General features: G+C 57.8%; 1 protein-coding gene across 1 annotated transcript; it reads right to left on the bottom strand.

The window, feature by feature from the left end:
- Window positions 1-3,954: 3,954 nt before the first annotated feature.
- On the bottom strand, window positions 3,955-12,072 carry LOC133347065 (zinc finger and BTB domain-containing protein 42-like). The gene is given in 3 exon segments (XM_061558972.1): window positions 3,955-4,772; window positions 4,774-5,970; window positions 11,723-12,072. Coding segments are annotated over 2 exon segments (1,860 nt in total). The 5' UTR covers window positions 5,951-5,970; window positions 11,723-12,072; the 3' UTR covers window positions 3,955-4,089.
- Window positions 12,073-12,579: the final 507 nt, after the last annotated feature.

The raw sequence follows: 12,579 nt of genomic DNA, 5'->3' as shown, positions 1-12,579 counted from the left end.
TATCAATGTGTCGTTTAACCCGCCACCACCTGACACAGCCAATCAGTGAGGTTTGTCACGTAAACAAAACGTGACGATTCGTGACTGGTTCAGCGCACCGCTGTGTTGCAGGGTAAAGCCGGCAACATTTACAATCGGCGTACGACGTTTCGCCAGTGATTACAACAGGCATCATCAGGCGGACAGCCAGAGTTGTGTGTCGTGTTTTGCAGTCGGCGTGTCGTTGGACCAACGTTGCATTCTTGCTGGGAAGTGAACTTATACCTGCGCGCGTGTGTGTGTGTGGAGTGGGATAACTACGTAACGGGTGTATGCGTCGAAGGGTTGTGAATAGACGTGTGGAGGGTGAATACATTTTTGGAGGGTGTGGATTTATGTTGGCGCTTCCACCGTGGTGCCTGGTAGGGGAGCACAGCTGGTGTGGTGCATCTGCCGGTCATTTCAGTCAGCCGACCCACGGCATCTGCTGTGTCTGTGTCCCGAGACCTCCTGCCCAGCGAGCCTTCGACACTTCACGTGGCAGCCTCGAAGTGCACCTGGCCTGGTACAGGCTCCGTGGTGACGTCACCGTCACTTAGTGGCGAATGGCGAGGGTATTGCGTTATATTGGAGGGTCCGCGTTTAACGGTGTATGTGTGTGGTGGGGCGTATGCGTGTCGTGGTGAGCGTGCGTGATAAGCACGGGGATGTGTCGTGTGTGTGTATGCAGTTCTGCTTGTGTGTGGTGGGGTGTAGCGATTAGTGGGGAGCGGTAGTGTAGCGGTTATCGCGAATGGGCTCCGTACCCGGCCACACTAGTTGGATCCACGCTGACGGTCAACACCGGTGACGATTATCTGGACCGGACCTGGGCCTCCCCCTAGGTCGACTCAACCTCAAATAAGTACCTGGTGCGATGTGAAAACATCGCCACTGGGGAAACAAAGGCGGCCGGGGGTGGTATTGGCCACCCACCCTCTGGCTTGCCTCCCCACAGCCTGTCAAAAGCTCTACGATGATCTTTGCGCGTGAGTGTATGTGTGTATAGTGTGTTGCAGTTCTGTGCGCGCGCGGTGTCACACCACCATCAGACGGTGCTCACGGACCGTCACGGCGATAAGGGGGTTTCAGGGCTGGTCAGTGTAAATCTGATTTTTATTAAAGACAACAATCATTCATTCATTCATTCGAAGTTTAGTGTTTCCCCCCCTCTCCTCCTCTCTCTGCTTTGTCAATAAAGTAAGTTGGTTTTGCGTATACCTTCTCAAGATAACCCATTCCACAGCAAATGCCACGTGTATTATTGCCCCGGCGTTCAAAACAATCAATACACCGGCATTGGCAGGGGCCGAGTGATTTACAACGCGGGAAAAGAGCGAAACAAAAACGATGCCTTGCGAATTTAAAACTTCTGCAAATGTGGGAGGGGGAAAAATTACAAATCTGAAACCCGGAACAACCAGCAACTTCCGTTTGAGATTGTCCTCAAATTTTCGTACAAATTCCAAATATATATCTGTGTGTCCTGTGCATCGCGCTTAAAGAATCTCGGGTCAATACGAACGACACCAATCGATTGTTCAAGGCTGGCGCGCTGAAGCCGATATCGCTGGGAAGGTGGCACCTGCCCGTCGCTTTTACACAAAGACCAAATAACCCCCTCGCAGCCTTTCACAGACTGTTGGGGTAAGTGCTGTTAGCGAGCACGGAGGAAGGCCGGCACGGGGCGCCCATGGAGAAGGGGTGGGTGGACAACAACCTCGTCCTGCCACATTTATCCTCCTCGTGGCGATGTTTTACACACCGCACCAGACGCTCATTTGAGGCTGAGTCGACCTACGGGAGGCCCAGGACCGGATTGGATAATCGTCACCGGTAGTTGGCCGTGAGCGGGGAAATAGAACTCGGGTCGCCGGGTTCGTAGCGCGGCGCGCTAACCACGACACCGCCGCTCCCCCGCACGTTATAATGATCTGATAGACAAGAAGACGCGTAATGCACGGGGAAGAGGGCACAGGGCAGGTAAACTCGGAGCTCCGTGAAGTCAGGCACAGCGGTCAGGGTGGACGTCAACCGCATTCAAACAGTGGACGGTGACTGTGTGTGTGCGCGCGCGCGTGGTCAGGCACTGGCTTTCCAATTAGGGGGTCGTCTTCCTACGTTTTGGCACGAATAAGTTGTGATTTTTATTCGCGTAAAATCTGTTTGGAGAATCAATTAAGAGTCTATACCTTCGTTTTTTAAGTTTAACCTTCCTTTAAAAATCCCCCCCCCCAACCCACCACTTACGACATGTTTTTACATTACACGTGATGGGATTATTTTGTATTCTTCCTGGAATGCACCTTAACTCGGAAGCTACGCAGGCTGGAGGATGGATTCATTGCTTGGCTTGGTCTTCGTAGGTCGCGGGTGCGTGGTCACGTAGTGTGCGGCAGAGGGCAGCGCAAAGGAGACCGCCAATTGTGTTCTACGCTCTCCGCATTGACCAGCGTGGTGAAGTATGGTAACACACAAAAAACCGGCAAGACCCTCATCCGGCAAGTGAGATTGACGAATGGCCTGCAGGTTTAAATGTGTTTCTACCCCTCCCCCCGCCCCCTCTTGAATACTGACATTTAGAGCGATGAATACAAATGAGGAAACTTTTGTTTTCCTATGATGTAAGTGGAGGGCGGAAGGAGGCAATACCCCCTACCCCCCAAATTGGAAACCAGTCAGAGAAACGCGTAGTTTGCATTGCTCAAGCAACTTACACAACAAACAGCAAACAGCGACATTGCATTTTTGGGGACAAAGTCTGGGAGTAATTGGGGTTATTATATTTATATTTTTCTAATGTTAGTTTGTTGTTGTTGTTGCGGTTCTTAAATAAAAAAACAATTCGTGGAGTTAAAAAAAAGTCTTTCTCACTTCGCTTTCTGGAAGCCTTCTTAAAATGTGAGTTATATTCTCTTCTGTGTGTGTGTGTTCAATTCATAGTGCTCTTTTGAGGAAAGGCTGACTATACAGATACACGAGTAGTAGTCGTAGCAGCAGCAGCAACAGCAGCAGCAGCAGCCACGTGTCACTGTGAACTCCGCCACCACACTTTGCCTTTGTTCTCACACCGCATATGATTCATCTGCATAATTAATTATTCACTCGATATTCTCAGTCTCATAAAACGTCTCAGAGCGACGCTTTTTGTGTAATATCAATATATATTATATATCTTTAAAGACAGTGTTCTATACCTGTTAGGTTTACTCAAAAATCACGCGAGTGTGTGCAGGGGGGTGGGGGGGAGGGGTTCGAGTGTGAAGCGTGTGTGTCGGTGAGTGATTAGTCCTTTGTTCTCTTCACACAGAGTCCCGCCACGTATCGCCGCACGGATTTGAACAACAACAACAAAAGAAAAGGTTAATTTCCCGGCAGTACCAGACTCACGCTGCCCAGGTGTGGAGCTTGAGTTCGGCAGTGGGCTGGGTTAATGACCTGTACACGTGTGGACGTAAACAAAATACGGGGCGAGCACGCTCTGTACACGTGCACACAGTGGCTCCTGCACGCAGGGCCCAGCACTGCTGATGAATGCCCTCTGGGTTTTAACGCCATCGCTGGGGGATGGGAGGGGGTGGGGGGGGAGGATGGGGCACTTGACGCCCCAAAAGTGACAGGCGAACTACAAGGGCGACAGCCACCCAAACTCGAGCTCTAACCCTGAAGAGCAGCCCTTGCTCTAACTACACTTTTCAACCAGACTCTCGCCCTGATCATATCAGTATCAGACTAGCTACCTCGCCTACAAGACAATCCCTAACATCAACCACACTAAAGATTATCCCTACCTCTAGCATACCATCCAACCCGACCATCTCACTATCTGCCACCTTGACCTTACCTATGACCCCCCTCCCCCCTCCATCACCTCACTTCAGGCGTCTTAACCCAGCCCACTTTCACACTCTGCGTTCGCTTTTCACTTTGGGGCCAAACCCACGGCGCCCACGGAACCCCCGCGCGGAGTCATCTCGGCAACGATCACCGGCGAGAAGTGCAGGGCAACGGAGCAACGGGGACCGCCGCCACGCGGATCCCGCACGGAGAGACGGGGAGCCATCGGCGAGTTCACTGCGCGGTCACTGAGCCCGCGAGGCCGCCGTGGAATTTGCGCATGTGCCGGTACAGGTCCCCCGACTGCGTGAAGCGCCGCTCGCACCACTTGCAGGCGTGCGGCTTCTCGCGCGTGTGCACCACGGCGTGGCGCGTCAGGTTGTGCGAGTACTGGAAGCTCTTGCCGCACGTGGCGCACGTGTAGGGTTTCTCGCCCGAGTGCGTGCGTTCGTGCCGCCGCAGCGTGTACGCGCACGAGAACGTCTTCCCGCACGTGGCGCACGTGGGCACGTCCCCTTCGGCCCCGCCGAGGGCCGGCGGCGAGGCCTCCGCGATGCCCACGGGCCCCGGCCCGAACGGCGCCGCGCCGCCGGGACACGCGCCCGACAGAGGCGGCGGCAGCGGCGGCGGGGGCGGCGGCAGGGGCGGCTTGACCTTGCCGTTGCCATGGGGCTGCAGGCCGTGCGGGCCGCGGTGGCCCGCCACGCGTTCCACCTTGGGCTCCGCGCGGCGCTCGCTGAAGTGCAGGCTGAGGTGGATCTGCAGAGCCTGGGGGCACGGCATGGCCTGGCCGCACAGGGGGCAGGCGAACACCAACCCCGCCGAGCCCAGCAGCGGGCCGCCGCCCTCGCGCAGCGACAAGGGCAGCAGCAGCGCCTCGTCCTTGAAGCGGAAGTGGCCCAGGGACGCGGGCGGCTTCATCTCTGGCTCCATGCCCTCGTCCGAGCTGCCCACGTCGTCCTCGTGGTCCAGCTCGCTGGAGGTCGAGGGAACCTTCTCCGAGAGCTCGCAGCTCACGCCGCTGGAGCGGTGCGACGAGTTGCTCGCGAGGTCGTCCGCTCTCCTCGCCGGGTCCTCGTCCGCGTCGCACATCTCCTCGTCGCAATCTCCTCCTCGCTCCTCCTGCAGCAGGGAGGCCCTTTGCCGAGACAGCAGCGGCGGCGGCGGCGGTAGCTGTAACAGCTGCGGCGGCAGCCGCTTCCCTTTCACCTAGGCCCGTGTGCCCCGGGAGGTCGGGGTCGCACGCCCTCGCCGCCGCAGATGCCGGCTTGACTGACAGGTCGAGCGCGCTCTCACCGAGGCCCTTAATTGAGATGCCAGAGCCGCCGCGCAACAATGGAGCCGTTGACGCCGTTTTCCCAGCTGCCGCGCCGTACGGCGCTGCCCTCGCCGCCAGACGGCTGCCACCGCCGTGAGAGCCACCCTCGGCGACGCTTCGCACGCTGCTCACGCCCTCGTCGCCGCACACAGCCGCCAACACCATCTCCTCCTCCTCCCCCGCCTCTATCTTCACGCAGATGTTCTCCGGACACGGCCGGGGGCACCGCTCTGGCGCAGGGACCCCGACCCCGTCGCCACGTCCTCGGAGCCTCTGCTTGCACACCTTGACGATGTCGTACATGTGTAGGTAGCTGGCGGCCGCCAGCACGTCCTCCACGGGCAGCCCGTCCACGCGCAGGCGGCCCTCGTACATGAACTCGAGCAGGGCCCCGAACGCGGGCGCCGTCACCGCGTCCCCGTTCAGCCGCACCACGAGCCCCGCCGCGGACTCCGCGGGGGGCCTCGGGACCCCCCCGGAGATCGACGCCACCGCCGTCGCCTCCGCCGCGTCGCCCGCCGTCTCCTCCTGCTCCTCCTCCTGCTCCCGCTCCCCCCCCCTCTCCCGGCCTCGGAGGCCGAGGTGGTCGCGGAAGCCACGTCGGGGCCTCTCGTCGCGGTAGAAGAGGTGGAAGTAGCCGCTGCAGGAGGCGAGCACGGCACGGTGCGCTCGGAACTCGGAGCCGCCCACGAGCACGGTGCAGTCGCACAGGAAGCCCTGCAAGCGCTGGCGACTCAGGCACTGGAGCAGCTGTCGGCTGTGCTCCGGGAACTCCATCGCGGGACCAGCATCACGGGCTGCGGGGAGCGATGGGGGCGGTGGCAGAGGTCGCAAACGGGTTTTGATTCCTTACCCGTACTTGTACCCGGCCGCACCAGGGTGGCAAATGGGTACCCGTACCCTACCCGAAATGAGTGACAAACGGTTACTCACCAGTGACTCACGGCCTACCCGTACCCGTACCCGGCCGTACCAGGGTCGCAAACGGCTACCCGTACCTGTACTCGGCCGGGTACGGGTAGCCGGGTATCGGGTATCGGGTACCCGGTTGCGACCTCTGGGCGGTGGTGGTGGTGTGGTGGTGGGGATTGGTGGTCGTGGTGGTTGTAGCGGTGGCGCAGAGGATGGTGATGGGAATGGTGGTGGTAGTGGTGGTGGTGATAGTGGCGTTTTGTGGTGGTGGAGGTGGTGGATGTTGTTGGTAGTAGCGGTGGTGGTGAGGAGAAGCAGGTCGTGTCGGCACCAACAGTCGTGGGTTAGCACTCGAGCTCCGGCCACGTGCAACGCACGCGACCCCACGGAGATCATCGCACGCGCGTTTGTTTTGAAGTCTCGGCTCACGAAAAAACGCGAACGCACGTGTCCATTCAACGCACAGAGGCGTGCTCACGTACAGACGGACACGGGCACAAACACACGCACGCGTCCATACACGCACACGTGCATAAGATGCGTATGCAGACACACATACATAAAGATACATACACACGTTCGTACATAAAACACACACTTACGCATATGCACACAGGAACATAACCCAGACACGCGTACAAACCCATGAACAATATTTTTCAGCCACTCTCAATCCACGGCTAGAGTCACAGACCCATTAAAAGGCACGAATATAAAGGCACAAAGATGAAGGCAAAGAGATCCCTTACATCCACCACACACACCGCTGTGCGAGTGCCGTCAGCGAGCAGACACATACACTCATACACATTCACAATGCACACACACACACGTGCAGCGAGACGTTCTGGACACCGACTATTCATCTAACGCGACGCGTAGGCACAAGAGGCGAGCTGAAATGGAGACATACAGAGAGAGAGAGGGAGGTGGGAACAGCTGATGAGGCTGATGATGATGATGCCAGATGGCGGCAGTTGCGGTGCAGATAAACGCGCCCGGACGCATTAACGCGAGCGCTCATCCCAGCTAAAGCATCCACACCTCCTTCCCAACAACAACATCGCCAGCAACAACATCATCGCCAGCAACAACATCATCGCCAACATCATCAGCAGCAGCAGCAACGCGCGCGGGCGCGATAGCGCGGGCACGCGCATTAGTAACAGGTACGACCAGTGTCGCCTGCTGATGCTGCGAGTTAATTCATGGGGTGTGCGTGTGTGTGAGTGTGTGTGCCTGCCTGCACGTGTGTGTGCATGTGTGAGTGTGTGTGTGTGCATGTGTGTGTGCATGTGTGTGCATGTGTATGTGTGTGTGCATGTGTGTGTGCATGTGTGTGTGAGTGTGTGTGTGTCTGTGAGTGTGTGTGAGTGTGTGTGAGTGTGTGTGCATGTGTGTGTGCATGTGAGTGTGTGTGTGAGTGTGTATGTGTGTGTGTGAGTGTGTGTGTGTCTGTGAGAGTGTGAGAGTGTGTGAGTGTGTGTGCGTGTGAGTGTGTGTGTGTGCATGTGAGTGTGTGTGCGTGTGTGTGCGTGTGTGTGCATGTGTGCGTGTGTGTGCATGTGTGTGTGCGAGTGTGTGTGTGAGTGTATGTGTGCATGTGCGTGTGTGAGTGTGTGTGTGCATGTGTGTGTGTATGTGTGTGTGCGTGTGTGCGTGTAAGTGTGCCTGTGTGTGTGTGAGTGTGCGTGTGAGTGTGTGTGTGAGTGTGTGCGTGTGTGTGTGTGCATGTGAGTGTGTGTGCGTGTGTGTGCATGTGTGCGTGTGTGTGCATGTGTGTGTGCGAGTGTGTGTGTGAGTGTATGTGTGCATGTGCGTGTGTGAGTGTGTGTGTGCATGTGTGTGTGTATGTGTGTGTGCGTGTAAGTGTGCCTGTGTGTGTGTGAGTGTGCGTGTGAGTGTGTGAGTGTGTGTGTGAGTGTGTGTGTTGGCGTAAGTGGGGAGCGGTTTCTGCGCAGCGCTACGACGCCGGCGACCCGAGTTCGATTGCCGCTCATGGTCAAACACCAAGTGACGATTATCTGCACCGGTCACTGGGCCTCCCCTAGGTCGATTCAGCCTCAAATGAGTACCTGGTGCGATGCCTAAAAATGTCGCCACTAGGGAGACAAAGGCGGCCGGGCGTGGTGCTGGCCACCCACCCCCTCGTGTGCCGTACCGGCCTTCATATGGGCTCGCTAGCTGCACTTGCCCCAACAGTCTGTTAAAGGCTATACGGGGGATCTTTGTCTCTGTTGGCGTATGTAGGGAGCGGTGGCGCTCAGGTTAGCGCACTGCGCATCGAACCCGGCCACCCGAGTTCGATTCCCGCTCACGGCTAACACCAAGTGACGATTATCTGAACCGGTCCTGGACCTCCCCTAGGTCGACTCAGCCTCAAATGAGTCACCCGTTGCGGCGTGTGAACATCGCCACCGGGGAGACAAAGGCGGTCCGGGCGCGGTGTCGACCACACCGCCGCATCGTGCGCAGTGCCCAGCCCTTGAATGTGCTCGCGAGCGGCACTTGGCCCAAAAAGTCCGCTGAGGCTACCCGGGGGACCTTTGTCTCTGCCTCTGTGAGCTGGCTACAGAGAGCCGCGAGTTAATGACAAACAGCGCAGAGCGGCGCGCCGAGCTCGCGTTCAGCGGCCACTCAAACTCTGTACCGGGCACACACCCCGTGTACACACACCCCGTGTACACACACCCCGTGTACACACAGACTACACACCCCGTGTACACACCACGTGTACACACAGACTACACACCCCGTGTACACACACCCCGTGTACACACCCCTGTACACACAGACTACACACCCCGTGTACACACACCCGGTGTACACACCCCGTGTACACACAGACTACACACCACGTGTACACACCCCGTGTACACACAGACTACACACCACGTGCACACACCCCGTGTACACACACCCCGTGTACACACAGACTACACACCCCGTGTACACACACCCCGTGTACACACCCCGTGTACACACAGACTACACACCCCGTGTACACACACCCGGTGTACACACCCCGTGTACACACAGACTACACACCACGTGTACACACCCCGTGTACACACAGACTACACACCACGTGTACACACCACGTGTACACACAGACTACACACCAGGTGTACACACCACGTGTACACACAGACTACACACCACGTGTACACACAGACTACACACCACGTGTACACACCACGTGTACACACAGACTACACACCCCGTGTACACACCCCGTGTACACACAGACTACACACCCCGTGTACACACACAGACTACACACCACGTGTACACACACAGACTACACAACCCGTGTACACAACCCGTGTACACACACACAGACTACACACAGACTACACACAGTCTACCCCGTGTACACACAGACAACCTAGATACAGCCTACCCCGTGTACACACAGCCTACCCCGTGTGTACCAGGCACACACCCCGTGTACTCGCCATCCTAGCATTTGATTCACCACGCACCACATTCCGTGTGACCACCACCAGGACCACCGCCACCAACATCCCGTACACACACACACACAGTCTACCCCGTGTACACACACACAGTCTACCCCGTGTACACACACACACAGTCTACCACGTGTACACACAGACTACCCCGTGTACACACACACAAAGTCTACCACGAGTACACACACACAGTCTACCCCGTGTACACACACACAGACTACCCCGTGTACACACACAGTCTACCCCGTGTACACACACACAGACTACCCCGTGTACACACACAGTCTGCCCCGTACACACACACAGTCAACCCCGTGTACACACACAGTCTACCCCGTGTACACACACAGACTACCCCGTGTACACACACACGCAGTCTACCCCGTGTACACACACACAGTCTACCTCGTGTACACACACACAGTCTACCCCGTGTACACACACACAGTCTACCACGTGTACACACACACAGTCTATACATACACAGTCTACCCCGTGTACACACACACAGTCTACCCCGTGTACACACGCACACACAGTCTACCCCGTGTACACACACACACACAGTCTATCCCGTGTACACACACAGTCTACCCGTGTACACACACACACAGTCTACCCCGTGTACAAACACACACAGTCCACTCTGTATACACACACACACAGTCTACCCCGTGTACACACACACAGTCTACCCCGTGCACACACACACAGTCTACCCCGTGCACACACACACAGTCTACCCCGTGCACACACACACACAGTCTACCCCGTGTACACACACACACAGTCTACCCCGTGTACACACACACACACACAGTCTACCCCGTGTACACACACACACACAGTCTACCCCGTGTACACACACACAATCTACCCCGTGTACACACACACACAGTCTACCCCGTGTACACACACACACAGTCTACCCCGTGTACACACACACACAGTCCACCCCGTGTACACACACACACAGTCTATCCCGTGTACACACACAGTCTACCCCGTGTACACACACACAGTCTACCCCGTGTACACACACACACAGTCTACCCCGTGTACACACACACAGTCTACCCCGTGTACACACACACACAGTCTACCCCGTGTACACACATACACAGTCTACCTCGTGTACACACACACAGTCCACCCCGTGTACACACAGACTACCACGTGTACACACACACACACACACAGTCTACCCCGTGTACACACACACACACAGTCTACCCCGTGTACACACACACACAGTCTACCTCGTGTACACACACACACTCCGCTCACCCTACTACAACGCCTGCGTGTGCCACCCCGGCAGCAGCAGATTTCGTGGAGCAGTCGCCTAGCACCGCGTACCAACCCCCGCCTTGTACCACCCTGCCCACGCGTACCCATCCACAGCGCGTACCAGGACCCAGCGTACCACCCCCCCCACCCACCTTGTGCCACCCTACCCACGTGTACCCATCCACAGCTCGTACCAGGACCCAGCGTACCAACACCCCCCCCCACCCACCTTGTGCCACCCTGCCCACGCGTACCCATCCACAGCGCGTACCAGGACCCAGCGTACCCCCCCCCCCCCCACCCACCTTGTGCCACCCTACCCACGTGTACCCATCCACAGCTCGTACCAGGACCCAGCGTACCAACACCCCCCCACCCACCTTGTGCCACCCTGCCCACGCGTACCCATCCACAGCGCGTACCAGGACCCAGCGTACCCCCCCCCCCCCCACCTTGTGCCACCCTACTCACGTGTACCCATCCACAGCTCGTACCAGGACCCAGCGTACCAACACCCCCCCCACCCACCTTGTGCCACCCTACCCACGCGTACCCAGCCACAGCGCGTACCAGGACCCAGCGTACCAACACCCCCCACCACATTGTACCACCCTGCCCACGTGTACCCATCCACAGCTCGTACCAGGACTCAGCGTACCCACCCCCCCCCCACCTTGTACCACCCTGCCCACGCGTACCCATCCACAGCTCGTACCAGGACTCAGCGTACCCCCCCCCCCCACCCACCTTGTACCACCCTGCCCACGCGTACCCATCCACAGCTCGTACCAGGACCCAGCGTACCAACACCTCCCCCCCACCACTACCACCACACACAGTGCTACCCAGGCAGGCACCCGGCTCTGCATACCTGATCCTGGCGGCTGCTGCTGCAGTTGCGTCTTCTCCCCTCCGCCTCTCTGGTCCGGCCCGGCCCGAGTCGCGACAACGCAGCAGCAGCAGCCGCAGCTGCAGCAGCAGCAGATAGAATAAGAGTGTCGATGCAGCGTTCGCAGAGCGCCGGGGCAACAAGCGTGCTGCTGCTGCTGCTCCTGCTGCTGCTTGTGTAGAATAAGCGGCGGCGGCGGCAGTAGCAGAAGCAGCAGCGGCGGCAGCAGCAGCAGGAGGAGGAGGTAGAAGCAGCAGCAGCAGCAGCGAGTCTGGCTGGCAGCTGCTCTGACATCACGGCTCCCCTGCCCGGGAATGCTCCCCTCCAGCTGCGCGCCGCCTCCCGCGCCATATGGCACCGCGCTCTCCTCGGAACCCCCCTCCGCGCGCGACCCGCGGAGCCCGCAGCGTGGCAAGCGTTGGGTGTGTGTGTCTGTGTGTGTGTATGTGTGTGTGTCTGTGTGTGCACGCGGCTCGTGTGTGTCTGTGTGTGTGTCTGTGTGTGTGTGTCTGTGGGAGTGTGTGTGTGTGTGTATGTGTGTGTGTCTGTGTGTGCACGCGGCTCGTGTGTGTCTGTGTGTGTGTCTGTGTGTGTGTCTGTGTGTGTGTGTCTGTGGGTGTGTGTGTGTATGTGTGTGTGTCTGTGTGTGCACGCGGCTCGTGTGTGTCTGTGTGTGTGTCTGTGTGTGTGTGTGTCTGTGGGGGTGTGTGTCTGTGTGTGTCTGTGTGTGTGTGTGTCTGTGTGTGTGGGTGTCTGTGTGTGTCTGTGGGTGTGTCTGTGTGTGTCTGTGTGTGTCTGTGTGTGTGTGGGTGTGTGTGTCTGTGTGTGTGTCTGTGTGT

This window comes from Lethenteron reissneri, chromosome 25 (genome assembly GCF_015708825.2).
Source record: "Lethenteron reissneri isolate LAM-NWPU_2019-01 chromosome 25, ASM1570882v1, whole genome shotgun sequence".
Taxonomy (NCBI): Eukaryota; Metazoa; Chordata; class Hyperoartia; order Petromyzontiformes; family Petromyzontidae; genus Lethenteron; species Lethenteron reissneri.
Note: the sequence above shows the minus strand (reverse complement) of the source record. Positions and strands in the feature narration are given on the sequence as shown.